Raw genomic sequence first — 26478 nt, 5'->3', positions numbered from 1 at the left:
TTTAGATCTAGTAGGAAGGATGCTGAAATACCATTTGGAAAACTGGACCACGGTTTCAAATTCATGTAATTTGAGGACCTCTATGTTAAAGTGCTTTCATTTCTGTATCTGACGACAAGATTTTACTAACTGCCCATCTCTGAATGTTATTGTGTGGATCAAATGAGATAAGATATGTTAAAATAATGAATGCAATATATGATAAAAACATACCTCAAATATAAAGGGTAGCAAAATTACAAGTCAGTGGTCTAAAAAAGAACACTTACCACTAAAAATGTACACCAAATCACACATAAGAATTAGAAATCATGTGGTAATACTGAAGTATATAATAATTTGGATTCAAAATTAATAAACGTTTGATGAACAAAGTGATGATTCCTTCCCCAATTCTCAGTCTCCATCTTCATTTTTTTTATACCAGATTGTGCAAAGGATTTGAGGAAACTTACAAAAATATCTATTATAATCATCATCATAATTGAGTACTTACAATGTGCTAAACATTATAGTAAATCCACTTAATTTTATTGGTTCATTTACTCCTTAAAACATTCCTCTCACTTAAAAATTTTTATTTTCCCTTTGTTATAGTTGAGTAATATTAAGACTCCATAAAGCTAAATAGTTTGACCAAGATCCCTAACTATAAAATGGCAGAGCCCAAGGGATATAATCAAAATATTTAAGAAGTAAGAAATAGGTACACGCCAATTAAAACAAATGCTCAACAATCAGAATGAACGCTGGGCTGCTCACATCAATGAATTCTGGCTGAATACCAGTACTGGTGAAGGTCAAAGAAAATCCCAGATATTTCTGATGTTAAATTCTACACACTACACTATACTACATCTCAAATAGGACAGAATCAAGTGTATGGATACTTTTGGATTAGAGTGAAGGTGAAATAACCTTGAGAATATACAGCCAAATAGAAGATTGATGCCTAAATATACAAAGCATGTACTCTGCACGGTTGATATAGTGGCATATTATGCAGTTCCTGCCTTCCTACTACCCAAAGTAGATGAAAATGTAAGCAATTATAAGATTGAGAGCAACAATAAAATGAAATCAAAGCAGATTTTTTAAGGAAGCAAAGTTGACTATAAGATGAGACCTCAGAGATTTTCCTTACTTGAAAACTCAGAAAGTAACTGTGAGTTACAGTACAGAAGAAACATAACCTTTCCTCTATAGCTAGTAAATATTGCTTCACAGAACTATTTCTTTTTCAGTCTGTCTATGAAATCCCATAGCATAAACCCAAAATTCAGTTCAATAACAACAAAAAAATTGTACAATATTCACAAAATGCACATCATTTTTATTAGCTATTTTGATACCGTAATTTTCCCCAAATTAGTTTTATATTATTCATTGTTTCACACAGGCATGGGGACACACACACACACACACACACACACACACACACAAATAAAAGTTTCTGGGAATAATGAAAAAATTGTAACATACAACTGATTTATTTTATTTTTACTTTTTTTCTTATCTACTATATGGGTTATTTCAACATCCTAAGAAAATTATTAAATCAACACTTTTAATTAACAGGTAATAATAATATAAAAAACCAATCTCTAAGAACTCCATTTCTTAAAGTTAGAACAGAATTTTCCCATCTAGTAAAAGCCCTAAGTTTAAAGCTAATATTCTGCTAATGTGCTTGCATAATTCATGCCACTTGAATTAAACCAGTAATAAAAATGAAACAATAATTTACTTTTAATTACAATAAAAAATTCTGAAGGGAGTTTAGAATATTCAGTCCAGGCTGAAAACATTGATATACTTTTTAATATTAAAGCAGAACATTAAAAATCTCAGCTCCTATGTATGTGTGTTTATTTCATTCAAATGTTTGGCAGTAAGCAGAAACTATCTTAACATTCCTTAGCATGTGCAAAGACTTTAATTAACTTCATAGCACACAAATCTGTTTTTTTTTTCTTACAAGGAAGTTAACTCTTCAGTATGATTAAAGGTTGACCATTTGGCAGTTTAATTTTCTATCCCTCTTAATACCAGTGCTAGATGGACAGCTCCCTTTATTTAAACCCTGTCCTTATCAGTTCTCTACAGGACCGGGCACTTTGCTAGTAACCCTGCAATCCCATCTCCCACATTTGTTAGAACTCTATTTCCTTATGCATCAATGAACAAAGTATATTTTCAAGTATGTCAGGATAGTAGGGACAATGTAAGAGATAAACCAGAAGGAAATTTCTATCAGCCTGAAGCCAACTTTAAAACACAGTGAACCCCAGAGCATCCTTTTCAAACATATTAAATTTCCTCCTTTATTTTCACAATGTGATCATCAATTTGGGGCTAGAACTAATATATATGTATGTATGTATGCATATCTATATACACATATAGATAGCTATATATATACATACACGAAAAGAAGTGAGTATAGTAGCCCTCAAAATTTGTTTTGCACCATTCTCTAATGAGGAAATATTAGGCTATGTATATCAAAAAGTATGCTTGTACCAAAAGAAGATAACAAAGGATAGCTATTTTAAACCCTAAATTGGAAAGTCCCTTAAAGGCAGAGAATTTGTGTAATTTAGCATGTTGTTATCCAGAGCCCATCATAGGGCGTACCACTTAGTAAGCATTTGTTAAAACTGAGCGGCATTCAATAAGTCACAGAACAAGGACTATAAGGCATTAATGTGCTTAAATTATCAGGCAGCATTGCTACCTGCAGGGAAGCAGCAGTACTTTGGGAGGATCTAACACACCTGCAGCAAGCCACTATACAACAACTCGGGAGTCTGTTTAAGCTACCCAAACTATTGTGAGGGCTAGATGGTCATAAGTCACTCCAAGGAAGGTCGTCATAACAGACGTGCTACTAAAGGACATCGATTCGGTAGAGAAAATACCGTTCAGTTTGTATTCTGACATTTTGTTCAGTAACAGATCCAACCTCATACTATTGATCGTTGTCAGGTTATTATCTCACTGTCTGAGCTGCATTAAGAACTTCAGAAGCTCTTAAGCACTGAAAAAGAATTTTGTCCCCACCTGTTAATCAAAGGAGATGAAGAGTTCTGATTTGTTTCATGATGATTTTGTCAATGTTTATTTGAAATATCAAATATATAATTTTACAAAATAAAAAGATCTTAGTGCCTCTGCTTTGCCTCATACTTGGCTCGAGAAAAATGATCACAAGAAAAATTTATAATGTTAAGGATGGAATTTCTAAAGTTCTATACACCTCCAACTTTCTAAGTGATTTGAAAGTAAAATGATGAGAAACTATAAACATTTTTCCTTTTCTTCTCTGATTTCACGCTTCTGCGGATGTTCTGCAGAATGATTCCAAAACAGCCTTGACTTTATCATTCCAAATCACAGGCTTTATTGCAGATTAAACAAATAATACACTGAGTCTCATTTCTAGATGAGTAAAATCTCAGAACAGAGGCTCTGTTACACATAGGAAAATGTTTAAAAGCTGTTTTTAAGTTCAGCTGACACTATACAACTGAGAATGCCATCAAGTGGATAATGATCTGTAGATTTTACTGCTTTTGAAAACAAAAGAGTTTTTCCACTGTGCCCTGCTCCAATAATTCTATTCAATACCAAGTTTGTTTAAAGGTTTATGTCATTTTAAGCTGTATCCATCAGTCTCAATCTATATTTTATCTTCTCGTCCCTAGTGTGATCCTCTTCATGTAGTAAATGCTCAAATGTGTTTAACTGAATTATGGTTTAATTTTGAAAAACTGACTGCGATCTTATAATTACATATTCTGTGGATTACAACTAAATATTCAAACTTTAAATTAGAGACATCAATTGTAAAGGGCACTATTTTATAACACACACTGCAGCTTACATGGGCCTTTGCTCTCTATGAATGCCTAAGAACACACTCAGATTTCCTAACGAAAAACTACAAGGAAAACCCAAGGATAGTTTTAAAACGAGGAAATTTTGAAACTGTGTTAACAGCTAAATACAAATTTAGAAAAGTGATACGAACCTCTTATTAGATATACAATTATTTCTAACACCAGTGTAAATTTTCATTTCCTTTCCATTCCTGAGCTATTACAATGTGTGAAGAAAATTGACCTGATGTTGCCTTTTACTTTAAGTAAAGAAGCTAATTTTGATACTGCAATAATTAGTCATCATTTTTATCATTGAATTTTTACCCTTTGTACTTCCAAGAATTTTTTTTTTTATTTTGTCAACACAAACACCTTACTAGTTTTCTTTATGCTGTTTTGTGTATTGCTAGCATTAACCTTTTCATTATTATATCTTTTTTCCTTAAAACAACTTCTTATTCCCTTTGATCTATTACCGCCACTGCACTCACCCCTTGGTACCCAAATCACTCTTCCCAGTTACCAAAAAAAACTCTCTAGGGGCCAGCCCAGTAGCGTAGTGGTTAATTTCATGCACCCCACTTCCGCAGCCCAGGGTCTGCTGGTTCCAATGCCAGGCTCAGACCTATACACTGCTCATCAAGCCATGCTGTGGCAGCATCCCACACACAAAACAGAGGAAGATTGGCAACAGGTGTTAGCTTGAGGCCAATCTTCCTTGCCCCCCTCCAAAAAAAGTCTCTCCAAGTATTTGCTTTAGCTCTTATTGAAACTCCACCAGGCTACTTATCCTATTCTTTGTCTTTCTAATTTGCTGAAGTAGGAGAAAAGAGGGAAGTATCTCTCGTGTCTTACCATGTACAGACTTTCACTACATAAAATTCTTTAAAGGATGATTCCTCTTTCTTCGAATCAAAGATTATTAAACTCTATACCTATTGAAGCTTATCTCAGTCAAAAATTCATTCTAGGCTACTTTACCCATTCATTGTTATTTTCTAAGTCAACGAAATAAATTAGCCACATATATAAGATTTCTTTCAATCTTAGCAGAATTTGTAGATCTCATGGAAATTTTTATCTGTTTCCACCATTTTAAAGCATTCTTATCCATCTCTATTTAACATGCTAATTCTACAGCTAATAGTTAACTACCAATTCTTGACATAATTGATCTTCCTTAGTTTCTTCAAAGCCTCTCAAACCTCAGAATTTAAGACAACATTCCCAAATGGCTAACCTTTACATATCTTACTGCTCATTCATTTGTTCCCCTTTTCTGTGATGTACTTATTTTTAGCCTTCTACAAAGGAAAGTCTTCGAGATCAGCTAGCAAGCTAGCTAAATAGACACATATACACATACCTCCTATTTTTCCCTTTCTATACTATGGCTCACTTGATCTCTTCTATTGTTATAATTTCTTACATTATATATAGCAAAAGACAAGGTTCATATTTTATATTAGCCTAAAATTCCCCCAATATTACCATGTAACTTATTTGCTCATCTACTACATTTCTATAAACTAACAACTGGAAATTTATCAACAAGAGAGATGTGGGTATCAGAGCAGAGCCCAAAGTGGCAGTGGTAGCTGAAAGGCAGCTTCGTATCTCGTCTGCCCTCTACAAAGCAGAGCTAAATCTGGGTCATTCCATTCAGCAGGGAGCCGTGAAACACCTTCCAACTTTGTGCTGCACGATGATGAGTGTCTTTTGACCTAATTTTGCACATGAGAAACGAAAGGCTGCCAGGAGATGGAGGCTGTGAGTGTTGGATCTATGCCTTTATGTTCCTAGAAGGATCCTTAGAATTTAAGCTTAGCTTCTTTCCTTTCCAGGAAACAATAATGTGCTTATGTTTCCTGTCTCTTGGCTGGGAGGCCAATGATGTCTTTATATTACTATTCCAGGTTGTATGCAAACTGAAATTGACCACAATGGTCTTAACGTCCCCTCAGTTTGACTAAAATTTAGACAGGCTGCTTCCTGACTTTAGGCCTTTGATGTCCCTTTTCTTAGAGCATTTACTTTAGAAACCTTGCAATTATAAAACCTTTTCTCTATCCCTTTGAGATGTAAATTTTCTTTAAAAAAACAATTTTTTAAAAATTGGCCTCTTGCCAGTTTTACAACCCGGGAATGTTTTTCTCAAGGACCTAAAAGCCATCTCTTTGGAATGCCAATATCAATAGCATCCCTGTCTCTCAGTGTTTGTGGGAGGGTACGAGCATAATTTGAGTGGGCACCTTGTTCCAAGTTGTAAACGTACCTTCTGTCACAAAGAGGGGAGAAAGTTTCTTTTTCCTTTAGGTATAGCCAATTAGCAAACACAGATGGCCTGCGTTCGCTCTCTCATCCCGGCACTTAAAAATTCCCCCTTCTACATTTGTTTCAGCAGAATTCAGTAACGATGGAGTTCTGATCTCTCTCCCCAGTGACAACGGCCTTGAAGAAAGACTTGCTTGACTGTTTAACTTTGCCCACTGTGATATTTGCTTTGACAAAATATAATTTAAAAATGTTTGAGGCTGGAAAGTATCTAGGTCGTTCCATCACATTGCTGCTTTGAGATGCAAGCACCCAGAGAATGTGCGTTTTTCTTTTCAAAGAGGTTTCACTTACTGAGCAAGTGTCATATTCGTGTTAGCAAACTCCTGTCTACGATAAGCTAAATCCTCCAAGAGGAGAGGTTCCCACTAGGTCCATGGCCTTTGGTTCCAGTGGCTGATCTTCACAAAGCCATCTGTTGTTTCCCTGGAACCAAAAATACTGCAAAAATGCAGCTCCTTCAACTAGGGTCCTGCTGCTTTGAGAATCGGTCCCTGGCCAACCTTTCTTTATTCCTTTCATACCATCATCAAGAGTTCAGGCAAAATGAAATATATACCATTTCTAAAACACATTACATCAATCCTTACTATCTACCTTTGCTTCTATCACAAGATTTTAGTATAATGTCTCCCTTTCTCTTACTAATCTTGAAAAGTTATTAAAATGTTTTAAATGAATGTGAACCCTGATAATGCTCTGAGCAGTTTTACGTCTTCCGACTCCCTCTTGATGTTTGGCACTATATCATATTTATTCCCCCGTCTAACTCTTTTCTCCACTTGGACTGTAGGTTCTGGAGGGCAGAGGCATGGTTTATTCATTAGTTTATTCTCCAGAGATACAGTTAACACTCGCACACTGAGAAACATTCGACAAATGTTTGCTAAATTACATTATTTGAAGGTGCTACATATAACACGGTTCAAAGGCCAATAGAAAATGTCGACATAGTAGATCAGAAAAAAAAAACCCAGCTTCAAACAATAGCCGTTTTCACAACTCTAAGTATCTCCATTGTCCCTTTCAACTAAGTTTGTCAAGTCCATTCTGTGAAGGTTTTAAGGTTAAAACAACACATCGTTAAGGGAAAAAGAGTTATTTGAACACACCCTTTCCAAAAGGAAGGAAAAATTTGAATCCATTTCCCTTCCTAAAGCTCTAAGTATGGACAAAAACGCATTCTTATTTGATAATTAATAACCTCTCTGCTCCTCTCCCAAGCTCATTCCATTGACTATTTATTTTCATAAGTCAGTTTAAATCCTTTGTGGAAGAGAGTAAGGCATATGTATACATATATACATGTGTGATTTCCATGACAAATGAAAAAGCAGTCGGAGTTTTCTCTATTAGATAGTCTTTCAACTGAAAAAAATGAAAGATACAAGCTAGGTGGGTTTTTCTAAGCTTTAAATGCTCTATTCAAATACTAAAATTCATAAAGCATCAATATGAGGCTGTAATTGTTTTACTGTACCTGTATATGCAAATTGAACAAGGTCCCAGAGGGCATTGGGGTCTATGCCTTCCATCTTGATCTCCTCTTGCTTGGCTTCACAAACATCACTTGTAAACATGGCAGCAAAATAGTCGGAGACTGAGCTCAGAACAAGCCTGAAAGAGTCACAGAATCTAATTTAGTAATTTAGGCCATGAATGTAAAGCATCAGTATGCTAAGTGTCAACAAGAATGCAATGTAGAGGACTCTATCTATCTATCTATCTATCTATCTATCTATCTATCTATTATCTATCTTCTATCTTTCTATCATCTATCATCTATGTACCTATCTATCATCTATCTATCAATCTATTTATTTATTGCTTTAAGGGTTGTGCTGTTAAAAACTGATTTAGGAAATTCTGTTCCAACCTTGGATCACAGACCATCATCCTACATTTTCTTCCATCATTTTTAATACATTTTTCTTTTCATTTTTGATTCTTCCAGCCTTTTAGATAAAAATTCAATTTTAATTCTCTCTACAAACTAACCCACTTTTCACCACACTATCTACTAGAGCATCTGATTTGACCCAGTTGAATAAATAGTGCTGCCTATATCACAAATTTGAGTCCTGAATGTGTAATGATTTATCTCTGAGATTTCTATTCTTTTTTGCTTATTTGCCTGTTCTTGTGCCAATACAATATTTTTTCTAATACAATAATTCTAAATAAGTCTTTATAACCAATAAAGCAAATTCTCCTTCTTTATTTTTATTTTTATTTAACTATCAGTGGAGTTTTATTCTTCATGTAAAGTTTAAAGTAAGTTTGTTAAGATCTTCAAAGAAGTCAAATGGAATTTTAATTAAAAATGCACTGAATTTCTGATTTTATTTGGGGATGGTTGGTATATTTATCATATAAAGTCATCCAATGCAAAAGCATAAAATATCTCTCCGTGTACTCAGGATATCTTATTTGTTTTCAAATATTAAAGTTTTAAAGTTATTCAAGTTTTAAAGTTTTCTCTAAAATTATCTTGTGTATTCTTGGTTGATTTCTACACACATTTCAGTTTTGTTGACATTGTGTACAGTAACTTTTTAAAAAAGTCGATTTTCTTGTTGGTTTAGATTTCATTAGTTGAAACTTTCACAGATCCATCTTTTATCTGGCACATTTATTGAATCATCTTACTAGCTTTATTGATTCTGCTATTTTTTCCTCTGGGTAGATGAATATATCATCTGCAAATAACCTCATTTTGACTTGTTCCTGTTCATTCTCTATAGCTCCTTTTCTTCCACTTAAAACCTCATCCAGGACCTCCAGTGCTGTGTTAAACAGTAGCTGTGTCAGGGGAGAAAATTCGTGTTGTTCTTTATCTTAAAAAGAACACATCTAAAGATTTTCCCTTCAATAGGCTGCTTGTTGAATGTATTGGTATAGAAGCTTTACCAAGTCAGGAAGGCTCCTTTGATTTCTAGCTTTGCTAAACACTTTTATAATATATGGGTGTTAAAATTCATAAAAGCCCTTTTTTCTGAATCAAAATTATCTTTAGGATTTTTCTATTTATAGTCATAAGAGAACTGAACCTATAATTTTCCTGTCTTGTATTTCCTTCTACAACTCTTGAATCAAGATTATAGCAGCCTCATAAAACTAGCTGGCATCTTCAACTCTTTTTTAGTTTTGTGCAACAACTTATAAAAGAAAGCAATTAATTTTTCCTGTAAGATATTCTAGAATTTACCTGAAAAAAAATCTTGGTTTGGTTACTTTGGGAAAAGGTGACTTATCAATCTCATTTCAGTTATTGAATAAGCCACGAGGTTTGTTTATGTTGTATTTCTTCTTCATCAACTTTTGTATGTTAGATTTTTCAAAAATTTACCCATTTTATCCAGCTTCTAAAATTTGTTAATTATATATTGTTCATAAAATTATGTTTGGATTAAATTCTATCAATTTATATATACTTTTTATTTGCTCTATTTGTTCTTTTGGGTTAATCTTTCTATTGTCTTTGGTCCACCTCATTCATTAACATTTTAACTATGTCTTTTTCTTGTGTGTATGTATGCAGGCGGTTTTTTTAAAAGTGGTTCCTCTTGAGTAGAAACCAGAAATTTTTTCTGTAAGGAGCCAGATATTAAGTATTTTAGGCATTGAGAGTCATATGTATAGTCTCTGACATATATTTTCCTTTTTAAAAATATTTTCAATTGATTAAAAATAGAAGGATAATTTTTTTTTATTTTTTAAATTTTTTATTTATTTATTTATTTTTTATTTATTTTTATTTTATTTTATTTTTATTTTTTTTTAAAAGATTGGCACCTGGGCTAACAACTGTTGCCAATCTTTTTTTTTTTTTTCTGCTTTATCTCCCAAACCCTCCCAGTGCATAGCTGTATATCTTAGTTGCAGGTCCTTCTAGTTGTGGGGTGTGAGACACCGCCTCAATGTGGCCTGATGAGCGGTGCCATGTCCGCACCCAGGGTCCGAACGCTGCGCCCTTGCAGCGGAGTGCGCGAACTTAACCCCTCGGCCACAGAGCCGGCCCTAGAAGGATAAATTTTAGCTCATGTTCCATAAGAAACAAGCTGCACACCAGATTTGGTAGTGCACAGAAGTTTACTGACTTGTCTAGAGATTACAATATTGATCTTTAACTAACAACAGTCTTCCATCAAATATAATTATACTACTTCATGAATCTCGTAAGAACCTTACAACAGTATAGTTCTACTTACCCCCTCCTGCTCAGTCAAGAATATTTTGAAAGAATATATGTGTAAAATAAGTTTTTATTTTATTTCTTCACCTTTTAAAGGGCTCTTTATTCATTTCTGAAGAAGTGGGCTTCAATCTGGTATCGACATCCTTCAACCAGCATAAATTTCTTTACTATTTCTTGTAGTGCAGATCTGAGGATAATAAATTTTCCCAGCTTTCATTTATCTGAATATATCTTTATTAAGCTGCATTGACAATATCTTATAAGTGTTGTTTTCACTTGATATAGAATTCTAGATTGAGAGAATTTTTTCTTTTAGACTAGAAAAATAATGTTCTATTATTATCTAGACTCCATTGTTTCTAATAGAAAATCAGCTTTCATTCTTCTAATTGTTTTACCTGATTTACTATGTCCTTTATCTCTAATTGCTTTTAATTTTTTTCCTCCTTTTCAGGATTTTAGCAGTTTGACTATGATATGGCTAGATGTGGTTGTGTAGTATTTAGTTTGCTTATAGTTTTGTGAGCTTCCCAAAGCAGTAGATGGATCTTTTCGATCAAATTTAGACAATTATCTGTAAAAAAAAAATCCTAGTTTCTTCACCCAATTCACTCTCTAACTCTTTCTAGGACTCTAATTACATATACGTTTCAATAATTAAGAGTCCTTCACATGGTGTTGAGTCTTAGTTCACTTTACTTTCAACCTTTCTTTTTACTCTGTTTTATTGTAGATTATTTCTAGTCGCTTGAATTTTTCCAAACCTCTCTTGATATTCCTCTTGCTGTATTCATTATATTCATCTTTTCCTATGGATATTTTAAATTATTTTTTGTAGCGGCTTTAATGCCCTTTACTGATAATTTTAACACCTAGACCACCTTTAGGTTGATTTAGATTGACTGATTTTACTCTTGACAATGGATTACATTCTCCTGCCTTTCCCCATGTATTGTAAATTTCAGTTGTATAATGAATATTCTGTCAAAAAAAAGAGTTGAGACTAAGAAGGGAGCATCACTCTAGTTTTTAAAAAAGTGTTTGTTGTTCATGCCACAGCTTTTTGATAGCTTTAAAGAAAAGTATAACTATTTCATTTTTCTGGTGATTTATTGTTGTTTTAATTGGAGTGAAGACGTTTCATGTATTTTAAAATCCTAAGTGGAAACATGAATTAAAAAAATATTGAGTAAAACACATAATACATTTTGATTCAAAAGAAATAGAGACCTGTAAGAAAGAAGAAAGAGCACTGTAGTTAAGAGATGTGTCTTTCACAGTTGTTTGAATTGGAAATTTTGAAACTTCTTTCTGTTTAGAGTAGATAGAGGAAATTAGTATATTCTTGAGGATCATCAGAGAAAGGTTACCCACTGATGGAAAATGGAGTTACAAATATGGAAAGAGAGAAGAATAAAAAAATTCCATAATGTTGGGTTGAAATTGGAGGTATCAGTGTAAATTTATAGTTCTTAATATTAAAAAAATAGAAATACTTATATTTTGTTTGGGTGTGTATGTGTGCATACATGTATATGTACATTAAGGGCTCCTTGGAAAAAGAACAGGCCGCAGAGCTGGAACAGAGAAAGTACAAGATGAGCCTGGAACATCTTTTGTTCCAGAAAGTAAGAAAATGCTCAAAAAGTAATGGGGATATGTCGAATGAACTAAATGTGGTACTTACATCTGTAAGCTAAACAACTTAAGTGTCAACTTCGGATGTAGTTTTCTTTCTAAGAACATTGTAAGGGAAAAGAGAGGAAGAAAGTCAATCTTATCTAAAGAGCATTGTTATCTAAAAGTTTTCATGCTTTTCAAATTAGGAAAAAGTCTTTTACAATTATTTATTTTGAAATTTTATCTGCTATATATTTTATTTCTGTATAAGTGAAGGGCATGGTAAAAACTAAGTTCAATACAGAGAAACATTCCTCTCTTTTAACTGAAAAAAAAAATCCTCCAATACATACTTTATGTGTTTAAGTGCTTTATGGGATCCATGATTTTAGCTATTCTAAATATTAATACCTAGGGTGGAAACATGTTAGAAATATTTAAAATCATCAGTCCATGACACATTTAATCGGGAAGTTAGTAACTAAACATGTCAATTTTTTATATTCTCAAAGATTAACAAAATAAAGACACAAATATCTTTAAATATTTATTATATACCAAATAGATAAATCTGTGCCAAATGCTCAGTTTTATCAAACGAACTAAATATAACATTGTATGATATGAAAATAAACTATAATAAACCAGAGGGATATCTATCTTTCCTAGACCATAAGACGTATATGGACATAAAGTTAATCAGCTTAGTCTTACACATATAAAACCTTGATTTGCAACTTGGCCACATCCATATAGAGAAAAAGAGTATGAGACCTATAGAATTCAATCTTAAATAATTTACATGAAATCTCCTCAATCAACTTTAACATACAAAATACTGCTAACTCAGTAAGAGAAGTGCAGAAAAGTTTGTACTGCATTTATGTTTAGTGAAACATAAAATTTGAATTAGATTTTAGAAGAGGGATGCAACAAATAACAGAAAGTAATGTCTTTATATGTGCTTATATTGCTTCTATTAATGCAAAGGAAGTGGGAGCAAAAAAATGCTAAGTGAATACATGCAGCCACTCTGGAAAATCTCTTATTGAGGTCACCACACATGTATTTCCTTCCAAATCTATTAAACTTTTCTAAGTCCCACTCCAATTTATTGCGGTGTTTGACATTGTTGACCTCCTCCTCCTTCTCCAAATCCCCTTTTATGCTAAGGCAGAACAGACTTCCTTATCTCAGCTTACTTCTGATTCATTGACTTCTCTTCCTACTCTGACTTCTTGACCCTTTCATTGCCCCGGATTTTTTCCTAGGCCTCTGATGTTTTGCCTTAACACTCACTGTTTCAGAGTCATCCTTGAGCATGGCGTTAATTGTTACTGTGAGGGTAGTTTTAAATTTTGCCTTCTATCTCAAATGCCTATAGAAACTGCTCACCAGATGGCCCAGTAATATTTCAGTGAACCCTAAACTAAACTCAGAGTTTTCCCTGTGAGATTTTCTTTCAATTTTACTTCTATTTTTGGTGCACCACCAATATATTGAAGTTTCAGAGTAGATATTATGAAATCATCTTTTATGTCCCCTTCTTTTCCATTGCCTGTATCAAATGTGACACAAAATCCACCTTTCCTTTTGTGCTGGACTTTGTGGTGGCCCACCCAGAACTCCTTTATGAGGTGTGTCTAAGCCCCCAGGGCCAGTGATGGTAGCACCTAGCTCCTCCCAGCTACCCCTTCTCTAGAATCATACTTGGCCCAACAGGAGCTGCTTCCCTGGGAGTTTACACGTTCCTGCTCCTTTTACCTCATCCCCCAATCTCGACAACCTCCCCAGACTCTCCATTTGTGGGTGGGCTCGGTGGTGGCAATGACTAACAGAATCAGGGTGTTAAATGCGGCCCTTTTCCTCAGGGTATGACTAACTCTGCAGCAAGTGCTACTCCAGAGCTTCTTGGGAGTTACAGATGAAGCAAGGCTGAGGCCACATCCTTGATTTGCTCCTTCTTCTGCTAATCCTGCTCCCTTTCTCCTGAGAACACTCTTTAAATAAACCACACACACCTGAATTCCAGTCTCCAGGTCTATTTCCAAGGAAGCTGACCTACGTCACTGTTCTTCAGAATGTTTCTCAGTTCATCTCTTTCTCTATTTATATAGTCCTCATTTCATGCCTGGATCAACTCTAACAGCTTCCTAGATCATTAACTAGTTTTTGCTGTGCCCATTTTTTGTATATTTTCTAAAGCTGTACCATTTTTCTGACCTATCTTTGTAAATTATGATCAGCAGTCTACTGTAGTTGTTAATGAATTACTTCTGTAGTCAGATTGCCTGGGTTTGAAATCTATTTCCATCATTTATTAAATGCATAACTCAGATGAATGTCTGAATTTCTCCATTTCTCAGTTTTCTATTCTATAAAAAAAAAAAAAAGAGGAGAGGCTGGCCCCGTGGCCTAGTGTTTAGGTTCCGCACACTCTGCTTTAGTGGCCTGGATTGAGTTCCCAGGGTGCAGACCTACACCACTTGTTGGTGGGTGACCACATTGTGACTGCAACCCATGTACAAAATAGAGGAAGACTGGCACAGATGTTAGCTCATGGTGAATCTTCCTCCAACAAAATAAAGAGGAGGATTGGCCCAGACGTTAGCTCAGGGCAAATCTTCCTCAGCAAAAAAAAATTGAAAATAAAAAAGTGGAGAAAATAACGATTTTCTTCCCTTACAGACAAAATGGGTTAGTATATGCAAAGCACTTTGAACAGGGCCTGGCATATAATCAACATAGTGAGTGTTAAATAGCACTGTTACTATTATTATTATTGACTTAATTATGTGACTCTTCTCTTCAAGAACCTACATGAGCGTCTAATTATACACCTCATTTCAAATTCAAACTTCTCTACTGATTTTCAAGGTCTATTATAATTACTTTTTTTTCTTTTTTTTTATTAAGATTATGATAGATTACAACCTTGTGAGATTTCAGTTGTACGTTATTGTTAGTCATGTTGTGGGTACACCACTTTCCCCTTTGCGCCCTACCCCCACGCCCCCTTTTCCCTGGTAACCACTGATCAGTTCTCCTTGTCTATATGTTAACTCCCACCTATGAGTGGAGTCATATAGAGTTCATCTTTCTCTGTCTGGCTTATTTTGCTTAACATAATACCCTCGAGGTCCATCCATGCTGCTGTGAATAGACAATTTTGTCCTTTTTTATGGCTGAGTAGTATTCCATTGTGTATATATACCATATCTTCTTTATCCAATCATCAGTTTCTGGGCGTTTAGGTTGGTTCCACATCTTGGCTATTGTAAATAATGCTCGATGAACATAGGGTTGCAGGGGACTCTTGGGATTTCTGATTTCAGGTTCTTAGGATAGAAACCCAGTAGTGAGATGGCTGGATCATTACTTTTGTCCTACTTTTACAGCTTAATTTCCAGGTATTTTCAATATAAACTATCCACTTTCACTGTCAGTATCTCATAATTTTCAAAACACAAATTCTTTACTTTTCTATTTTTCCATATTATTCTACCTAAAATAGCATACCTGTTCTTTTTCATAGGCTGATCCCAAACACAATTTCTCTGAAAAACTTTCATAATACTCTGTCATAAGTTACTCATTTCCTTATTTTATTTTCTCTTATACTTGGAATCAAAACCATATATTTCATTTACAGTTATTTACAACTATAATCATGCGTCGCTTAACAATGGGGATACTTTCTGAGAAATGTGTCATTAGGTGATTTCATCATTGTGTGAACATCATGGAGTTCACTTACACAAACCTAGGTGGTATAACCTACTACATACCTAGGCTATACAACAATAATCTTATGGGACCACCATCATATATGTGATTCATCATTGACCAAACTGTTGTTACGTGGCGCGTGACTTCCGTATAATCACTTCCTTAATTGTCCTATGGGTTTTTCTTTCCTTCTCAAGATTACTGCAAACTTCATGAGAAAAAATATTGTATTTGATAATTGTTTTGCATCACCAATAAGACAAAGACTGATGCTACAATACGTTTGATAAACATTTGTTTTAATTACTGCAAGGAAAGATGCTTTGTGTACTGCTAAATATCAGTAGCAGGTATAAGAAAGACATTAAAATGATATCTAATGATGGGGAAAAAAGCAAAACAAAAGTTTTCCAGCTTCTGTTATCTCCCATCCCCCCAGTTTTATTGAGATATTATTGATATATAACATATGTGAGTTTAAGGTGTGCAATATGATGATTTGATGCACATATATATTGTGAAGTGATTACCACAATATATTTACAATGGTTGCATACTGTTGATGAATTGACCCCTTTATCATTATATAATGACCATTTTTTTTCTTGTTACCATTTTTAGCTTAAAATCTATTTGGTCTGATGTAAGTATAGATTCCCCTGTTCTCTTTTTGTTTCCATTTGCTTGGAATATCTTTTTCCATCTCTTCCCTTTGAGACTATGTGTGTCATTAAAGCTGGAGTGAGTCTCTTGCAGGCAGTATACAGTTGGGTCTTATTTTTTAATCCATTCAGCCACTCTATGCCTTTTGATTGGAGAATTTAACTCAATTATATAGACAGTAATTATTGCTAGGTAAGGACTTATATGCCATCTTATTGTTTTCTGGATATTTTGCAGTTCCCTGGTTCCTTTCTTCCTCTTTTGAGGAATTTTCCTCCTGTGAATTGATGGTTTTCTGCAGCGTAATGCTTTGGTTCCCTTCTTTTTTTTTTTCTTGTGTATCTACTGTAGGTTTCTGCTTTGTGGTTACCTTGAGGTTACATAAAACATCTTATAAATATAGCAGTCCCTTTTAAGCTCAAAACAATTTAATTTCAGTCACATACATTAACTCTACCCTTTTACTCCTCCCCATATTTTATGTTTTGATGCTGCAATTTACTTTTTTACACTGTGCATCCACTAATTATTGTAATTATAGTTATTTTTAGCACTTTTGCCATCTAACCTCTACCCTAGAGTTAAGTGATTAACACACCATCGTATTACAGTATTAGATTTTTCCGAATTTGGCTACAGTCATGTGTCGCTAACAATGGGGATACGTTCTAAGAAATGTGTCATTAAGCAATTTCGTTGTTGTGTGAACATCATAGAATGTACTTACACAAACGTAGTTGGTATAGCCTACTACACATCTAGGCTATATGGTATACTAATCTTATGGGACTACCCTCATACATGTAGTCAGTTGTTGACTGAAATGTTGTTATGTGGAGTGTGACTTCATATACTTAGCTTTACTGGTGGGTTTCATACTTTCATATGTCTTCGTGTTACTAATTAGAGTACTTCCATTTCAGCTTGAAGAACTCCTTTCAGCATTTCTTGTAAGACAGGTCTAGTGGTGGTGTACTGTCTCAGGTCATGATCCTTGTGGCCTTGGTTGGTGTCTGCCTTTAAGGAAGTAGGTGCCTCTTCCAGTCTTTACAGACTGGCTTTGACAGGCAAAGCTCTTCAGCAATCAGCCCATCCAGAGATTCTGGGTAGGCTAGCTGGTGGAGTCTGCAGGCGGGCTTCCTGCTAGAGTCCTTGGGTAGGCAGATCTGGTGTCTGGGTCAGCAGGCGAGAAGTCCTGGTGCTTGGATGCAAAAGGACTAGACCAGTGCCCGAATCTGCAAGAGTGGGTCTGGAGCCCAGGATCACTGGGGTGGGCTTGGCACTTGAGTCTGAGGTGATTGGCTTGGGACCTGGTCTGCATGGACAGACATGGGCCACAGGGGTCAACCAGGCATCAGGGACTGCCAGGTTGGGCCCAGCATCTGGATCCACAGGCTGCTTTGGTACTGGGATAATCGGGAAGCCTGGTTTCCTGAGAGCCAGGTTGGCGGCCGAGACCATTGTGGCCGATTTGGTGCTAAGATGAGCCTGGAGCTTGGGGTCCCTGGAGTCAGCCTACAACCTGGGAGCTTGGGGGCCAGCCTGAAGGTTTGTTCTTCTGGGGCAGGTCTGGTGCTGGGACAAGCAGAGAGCCTGGATCTGTGGGAGCCAGCCTTGAGCCTAGGTCCACAAGGGTCAACCTGGCACTGCGGTGGGTGGGGGATCTTGACAACGTGGGAGCTGGCCTGGTGCTGGGATGGGTCAAAAGCCTGAGTCTCTAGCAGTTGGCCCTGGTGGGCCCAGCCCACTTAGGAGCCTGAGTTTGTGGAAGCTTGCCTGCAGCCTCAGTTTGAAGGGTCTGATTCAGAACCTGGGGTCATAGGAGCCTGCCTGTGCTAGGACAGCAAGCTGACTCTGGAATGTTCTGGGAGCCTGGGCCGCTGGGAGCTTGCCAGGAGCCTGGTACCATGAGCACTTCTTGGGGCTGTGGGAATTGCCTGGGGCTACTGAAACCAGAAGACACCAAGACCTTTTTTTCTGAGTTTGGTACAGAGCTATTATAAACTATGGAGCTGATTGAGAGATTTAGGTGGATTTAGGTGAAGAGATTTAGAAAGTTATTCCTCTCCCAACAAAAAGAATCTATGTAAATAAACTTTCTATCAGTACAGAAAAACAGTCCTACTTGCCTACTCCTAAGTATTAATATCTAAGTTACTTACAATAGTATCTTTTTTTACTGTGTTTAATATATTCTGTGTTTCTAAATGACATCATTTCAATTGCCACTTTTAGCCTCAACTACTTTCATGATACTAATGCTCAGAAAGCAACGTTAAAATAATAAATATATTCTTGAAATAATTAAATTCATTGTCAAACATGAACAAAGAGGAAAGCAGAATATGGTGCTCTTGAAATGCCAAGTGTTTTGGTCTATAGAGCAGGATGCTCTTTGTCCCCATCACATATTATCATATCTAAGTTTTTATTTGATCATGAATTATTGCACGCTCATTCTAAAAATTTCAAAGAATATACATGTTTATACATTTAAAAAAAGGTAGCCCCTTCTTTATCCTGCCTAGGAGCCCTGCTCACCAGGAATGAGCTTTGTTGTCTATACATTTGTATATCCTTCCTCACTTTTCCTATGCACATGAATTTATAAATAACATTAATTCCAAGTCAGAGGATATTAGCTATTTAAGATTTTCTCATTTATTTCCGTCCAATACATTTAATAATGGCTAAAGGGAGAAAAACCTTTCACAAGCTGAATCATATTTCATGATATACCTGTACTTTACAACAGAGTAGGACCCAAAAATCCCTTAATTCTCTTACCATTGAAAATTTGACTGTCCAGTTATTAATATTGATCTTGTCAGTCTAATTTTCAGGATCTGACATCCCTAATTATGGGCAGCCTATCTATCAAAAAATCCACCATATTTAGTATTCAGGGATTTACGTTCAAATTTATTGGTTGACTTGTTGCTAATCAATTATTCTGGGCCATTTATGAGATGTCTATATTTATTTTAGAATTTCTCTGAGGACCTAAAGCACAGATAAATTCAGAATTTTGGTTATTTTTCATGCTGAAAATGTGTTAATGTATCCTCTTATGTATTATCAACCTTTCAAAGCTAACTTGCTTAAAAATATTCCTAACAATAACCTAGTGTATCTATATAGATATGGTATTTCATAAATACATTGCTAGTTATGACCTAAAAAATAGGTATACAATACAATAGGTTAAAAATAGGTATACAATACAACCGGCACATAAACAAGGGTTTTTTTTTATTATTATTGAGTTATTGATAGGTTACAATCTTGTGAAATTTCAATTGTACATTAATGTTTGTCAGTCATGTTGTAGGTGCACCACTTCACCCTTTGTGCCCACCCCCCACCCCACCTTTCCCCTGGTATCCACTAAACTGTTCTTGGTCCATAGTTTTAAATTCCTCATATGAGTGGAGTCATACACAGATTATCTTTCTCTCGCTGGCTTATTTCACTTAACATAATTCTCTCAAGGTCCATCCATGTTATTGCAAATGGAATGATTTTGTTCTGTTTTGCAGCTGAGTAGTATTCCATTGTATATATGTACCACATATTCTTTATCCATTCGTCTGTTGATGGGCACTTAGGTTGCTTCCACGTCTTGGCTATGGTAAACAATGCTGCAATGAACATTGGGGTGCACAGGACTTTTGGGATTGCTGACTTCAAGCTCTTTGGATAGATACCCAGTAGTGGGATGGCTGGATCATATGGTAGTTCTATTTTTAGTTTTTTGAGGAATCTCCATACTGTTTTCCACAGTGGCTGCACCAGTTTGCATTCCCACCAGCAGTGTATGAGGGTTCCTTTTTCTCCGCAACCTCTCCAACATTTGTTGCTATTAGTTTTAGATATTTTTGTCATTCTAACAGGTGTAAGGTGATATCTTAGTGTAGTTTTGATTTGCATTTCCCTGATGATCAGCGATGATGAGCATCTTTTCATGTGCCTATTGGCCATCAGTATATCTTCTTTGGAGAAATGTCTGTTCATGTCTCCAGCCCATTTTTTGATTGGGTTCTTTGATGTTTTGTGGTTGAGTTGCGAGAGTTCTTTATATATTAAGGATATTAAGCCTTTGTCAGATATATGACTTGAAAATATTTTTTCCCAGTTAGTGGGTTGTTTTTTTGTTTCAATCCTGTTTTCATTTGCCTTGAAGAAGCTCTTTAATCTGATGAAGTCCCATTTGTTTATTCTTTCTATTGTTTCCCTTCTCTGAGAAGGCATGGTGTCTGAAAAGATCCTTTTAATACTGATGTCAAAGAGTGTACTGCCTACGTTTTCTTCCAGAAGCCTTATGGTTTCAGGTCTCACCTTTAGGTCTTTAATCCATTTTGAGTTTATCTTGGTGAATGGTGAAAAACAATGGTCAATTTTCATTCTTCTACATGTGGCTTTCCAGTTTTCCCAGCACCATTTCTTGAAAAGACTTTCTTTTCTCCATTGTATGCCCTCAGCTCCTTTGTCAAAGATAAGCTGTCCGTAGATGTGTGGTTTTATTTCTGGGCTTTCAATTCTGTTCCATTGATCTGTGCACCTGTTTTTGTACCAGTACCATGCTGTTTTGATTACTGTAGCTTTGTAGTATGTTTTGAAGTCAGGGATTGTGATGCCTCCCGTTTTGTTCTTTTTTCTCAGGATTGCTTTAGAAATTCGGGGTCTTTTGTTGCCCCATATGAATTTTAGGATTCTTTGTTCTAATTCTGTAAAGAATGTCATTGGGATTCTGATTGGGATGGCGTTGAATCTGTAGATTGCTTTAGGTAGAATGGACATTTTAACTATGTTTATTCTTCCAATCCATGTACATGGAATGTCTTTCCATCTCCTTATGTCGTCATCCAATTCTCTCAGAAAGGCCTTGTAATTTTCATTATATAGGTCCTTCACTTCCTTAGTTAAATTTACCCCAAGGTATTTTATTCTTTTTGTTGTGATTGTGAATGGTATTGTATTCTTGAGTTCTTTTTCTGTTGGTTCATTACTGGAGTATAGAAATGCTACTGATTTATGCAAATTGATTTTATACCCTGCAACTTTGCTGTAGTTGTTAATTACTTCTAACAGTTTTCCAATGGATTCTTTGGGGTTTTCTATATATAAGATCATGTCGTCTGCAAACAGTGAGAGTTTCACTTCTTCCCTCCCTATTTGGATTCCTTTTATTCCTTTTTCTTGCCTGATTGCTCTGGCCAGGACCTCCAGTACTATGTTAAATAAGAGTGGTGATAGAGGGCATCCTTGTCTCGTTCCTGTTTTCAGGGGGATGGGGTTCAGTTTTTGCCCATTGAGTATGATGTTGGCTATGGGTTTGTCGTATATGGCCTTTATTATGTTGAGGTAGTTTCCTTCTATGCCCATTTTGTTCAGAGTTTTTATCATAAATGGCTGTTGGATCTTGTCAAATGCCTTCTCTGCATCTATTGAGATGATCATGTGGTTTTTATTCCTCAGTTTGTTGATGTGGTGTATAACGTTGATTGATTTGCGGATGTTGAACCATCCCTGTGTCCCTGGTATGAATCCCACCTGATCCTGATGTATGATTCTTTTGATGAATTGCTGAATTCTGGTTGCCAAAATTTTGTTTAGAATTTTTGCATCTATGTTCATCAGTGATATTGGCCTGTAGTTCTCTTTTTTCATGGTGTCCCTGTCAGGTTTTGGTATCAGCGTGATGTTGGCCTCATAGAATGTGTTAGGAAGTGTTCCATCTTCCCTAATTTTTTGAAATAGCTTGAAAAGGATAGGTATTAAATCCTCTCTGAAAGTTTGGTAGAATTCGCCAGGAAAGCCATCTGGTCCTGGGGTTTTATTCTTTGGGATGTTTTTGATTGCTGTTTCAATCTCTTTCCTTGTGATTGGTCTGTTCAAATTGTCTGCCTCTTCTTGAGTGAGCTTTGGGAGATTGTAGGAGTCCAAGAATTTATCCATTTCCTCTAGGTTATCCATTCTGTTGGCATATAGTTTTTTGTAGTATTCTCTTATAATCTGTTGTATTTCTGCAGAGTCTGTTGTTATTTCTCCTCGCTCATTTCTGATTTAGTTTATTTGAGCTTTCTCGCTTTTTTTCTTTGTAAGTCTGGCTAGTGGTTTGTCAATTTTATTGATCTTCTCAAAAAACCAGCTCTTTGTCTCATTGATCCTTTCTACTGCCTTTTTCGTTTCAATAGTATTTATTTCTGCTCTGATTTTTATTATTTCTCTCCTTCTGCTGACTTTGGGCTTCATTTGTTCTTTTTTCTCTAGTTCAGTTAGGTGTGCTTTAAGGTTGCTTATTTGGGATTTTTCTTGTTTGTTAAGATGTGCCTGTATTGCGATGAATTTTCCTCTTAATACAGCTTTTGCTGTATCCCATATGAGTTTGTATGGCATGCTATCATTTTCGTTTGTTTCCAGGTATTTTTTTATTTCTTCTTTAATTTCTTCAATGATCCATTGCTTTTTCAGTAGTGTATTGTTTAGTCTCCACATCTTTGTGCCTTTCTCAGCTTTTTTCTTGTAATTAATTTTTAGCCTTATAGCACTATGATCTGAGAAGATGCTTGTTATTATTTCAATTTTTTTAAATTTGTAGAGGCTTGCCTTGTTTCCCAACATATGGTCTATCCTAGAGAATGTTCCATGTGCACTTGAGAAGAATGTGTATTCAGCTCCTTCAGGGTGGAGTGATCTATATATGTCTATTAAGTCCAATTGTTTTAGTTTTTCATTCAGCTCCACTATTTCCTTGTTGATTTTCTGTCTGGATGATCTGTCCATTGATGTGAGTGGGGTGTTGAGGTCCCCTACTATTATTGTGTTGTTTTTAACATCTTCCTTTAGGTCTGTTAATAGTTGCTTTATGAACCTTGGTGCTCCTGTGTTGGGTGCATAGATATTTATAAGCGTTATTTCTTCTTGATGAAGTGTCCCTTTGATCATTATATATTGTCCCTCTATGTCTCTCTTTACCTGTCTTATTTTGAAATCCACTTGGTCTGATATGAGAATTGCAACACCTGCCTTTTTTTCCTTGCTATTTGCTTGAAGTATTGTCCTCCACCCCTTCACCCTGAGTCTCTGTTTGTCCTTGGGGCTGAGGTGTGTTTCCCGGAGGCAACAAATTGTTGGATCTTGTTCTTTAATCCATTTTGCCACTCTGTGTCTTTTTATTGGAGAGTTCAATCCGTTCACATTGAGAGTGATTATTGATGCATGTGGACTTAATGCTGTCAATCTGTCGCTCATTATCTTGTTTTCCTGTGTTTCTTTTCCCGTGTGCTTTAGACTACCCATTTAATACTGCAATTTCTTATGCTGGGTTTCTTAGATTTTTCCTTATTTATGATTTGTGACTCTGTTCTGTACTTTATTTTAGTGTCTACCTTGAAGTTTGTATCTAGAATCTCGTGTATAATATAGTCTATTCTCTGGTGGTCTCTTACTTACTCGACCAATACTGATTTAGACCCTTTGCTCTTCCCCTCCTAAATAATTATTTTCATTTTTTATTCCAACTCGACTTATTAATTTGTAGTTAGAGTGCTAAGATCGTCCTTGTTTTGGTAGTTTCCTTACCTTTACCCTAATGCTATAGTTGAACATTTGCTATCCTGTTCTGGTTCTATCCATCGGTCTCCCTAGTCTGTGGATTGTGTCCCCTTTCTCCCTTTTTTCTTTTTTCAAGTATGAGAGCCTTCTTGAGGATTTCTTGTAATGGAGGGCTTTTAGTTACAAATTCCCTTAACTTTTGTTTGTTTGGAAAAGATTTAATTTCTCCCTCATATCTGAAGGAAATTCTTGCTGGATAGAGTATTCTTGGCTGAAGAATTTTATCCTTTAAAGCTTTGAATTTATCACTCCATTCTCTCCTAGCTTGTAGGGTTTCTGTAGAGAAATCCGCTGACAGTCTGATAGGGGCTCCTTTATAGGTTATTCTCTTTTTTTTTTCTTACTTCCTTGAGTATTCTTTCCTTATCATTCCTATTTGCCAACTTTACTATTATGTGCCTTGCGGTGGGTCTTTTTACATTGACAAATCTAGGAGATCTAAAACCCTCCTCTACACACATTTCTCTGTTGATCCCTAGATTTGGGAAGTTCTCTTCAATAATTTCGTTAAGCACACTTTCTGCTCCATTTTCCTTTTCCATATTCTCGGGAATTCCTATGATCCTTATGTTCTTACTCCTCATTGAATCCATTATCTCTCGGAGATTTTCCTCATTTTTTTAAATTCTTAGTTCTCTTTCTTCCTCTGTCTGGTGCCATTCAGCCTGTCTGTCCTCGATTATGCTGCTTTGCTCCTCTATGTTGTCTACACGGGCATTCAGGGAATCCGTATTCTGTTTTATCTGGTCCATTGTGTTTTTCATCTCAAGTAATTCTGTTTGATTCTTCTTTATGATTTCAATCTCTTTTGTGAAGTAACTCCAGAACTCGGCTTGTTTCTCTATCTTTCTCTCTACCTCATTGAGTTTTTTGATTATAGCTGCTCTGAATTCATTATCACTTAGTTTACCTAATTCCAAGTCCTCAGGACTTAATTCTGTGTTTTTATTGTTTTCCTTCTGGTCTGGGGCTTTTATAAATTGCTGGATGGTAGAGGAGCGGTTTTTTCTCATGGTGGTAGAATTCAGTTGCAGTTACAGCCTGTCGCCACTAGATGGGAGTCGAGAGCGGCGTGTTAGCTCTCCGCCTTGGGGCAAGATGGCTGCGCCCACTGGCTTTGCTGGGGGGGAGGGGCTGTTACTCACACGCGCCGGTCTGGGTTCAGATCAGTTCTGTTCTCTGTTCTCCCAAGGCCCTTGATTTATAGGGTCCCCACGGACAGAAGCTTTCCCCCCGTTAGCGGGTCTCCACTGAATCAGCGGCAGGAGTCCTGGATGATCCCCGGGTCGTGCGGCCCCTCCCCCGCTCCTTCCGGACCTACGCTGCAGTGATCGCTGACTCTAGGGGAGGGAGCAATGTTCTCTCCTACTGTTCCAGTGCCTCCAAAGGTATAAAGCTAGGTTTATGATCTCTGCCTTCTTGGTATTGTAGGTCTCTAACAAGCTGGCATTACGTTTATTCTCTGAAATTCAGTTCTTCGAATCTTTTGTTGTATTTTGGAGGGGAGAGAATCCCGGGTCAGCTCACCCCACCATTTTGCTCCAACCACTCAAACAAGGGGTTTTATGAAGAGTTCTTTAAGTTAAGCTCTGTTAACTTGAATAGGAATTTATCTGAAAGTTTTGAATGATGAAATAATTAATAGGAAATTAGATATATATGATCATTATGAATAAATATTTAGTTAGTGCTTATGATATTAGCTTGCAATGCCTTTCCTGAAAGAGCAGATCTTAATGCAAATTATTTCTTTTCTCATTATTTGAAATTATGATAATAGTTCCACATTTTCCAGTGCTAATGATTGCACTATCATATATATTTTGCCCAAAGACAATACTCAACTGTGTTAATCCAAATATAAAAGAATAACTTAAAAATCCACTTATTTGTTACTATTGCTAAGATGATTATTTGTTTAAAGCAAAGAGCTAATTTTGCATTAATTGCAATCATTTTTTTGTGCAAAAGTGTAAATAAAGAAGTACAATGTACCTGCAATTGCTGAAAACAGCACTGGTTTTATTATTTAATTTTATTGAGATTATATTGGCTGATAATATTGTGTAATTTCAAGTGTACGTGACTATGTATTAGTTTCTGTATAGGCTGCATCATGCTCACCACCAGTAGTCTAGTTTTTATCTGTCACCATAAATAAGTGCCCCTTTACCCCTTTTGCCCATCCCCTGACCCCTTTCCCATCTGGTAACCACTAATATGGTCTCTTCTTCCATGTCTATGTTTATCTTCCACGTATGAGTGAACTCATGACCTATGTTTAACTTAGAATCATAAGTATGTAAATTACTTGTGAAATAGTACTAAAGTTTTAAATCACGGTGTGAAGAAAATATAAATCCTTATTTGAATTAATTTGGGAGACAGCCTTAAACTAAAATTTTTCTTATCACAGTTAAGGAAAACATAGAT

The 26478-nt window shown here is 35.9% G+C and overlaps 1 protein-coding gene across 1 annotated transcript in view; it reads right to left on the bottom strand.

The window, feature by feature from the left end:
- The window catches only part of KLHL1 (kelch like family member 1), a 333377-nt gene that overhangs the window by 193214 nt on the left and 113685 nt on the right, over positions 1-26478 (bottom strand). Inside the window, exon 3 of the mRNA XM_046665048.1 lies at positions 7699-7835. Within this exon, the coding sequence (XP_046521004.1) occupies positions 7699-7835 (137 nt within the window). The remainder of the gene's footprint in view (positions 1-7698; positions 7836-26478) is intronic.

This window comes from Equus quagga, chromosome 6 (genome assembly GCF_021613505.1).
Source record: "Equus quagga isolate Etosha38 chromosome 6, UCLA_HA_Equagga_1.0, whole genome shotgun sequence".
NCBI classification, from domain to species: domain Eukaryota; kingdom Metazoa; phylum Chordata; class Mammalia; order Perissodactyla; family Equidae; genus Equus; species Equus quagga.
Note: the sequence above shows the minus strand (reverse complement) of the source record. Positions and strands in the feature narration are given on the sequence as shown.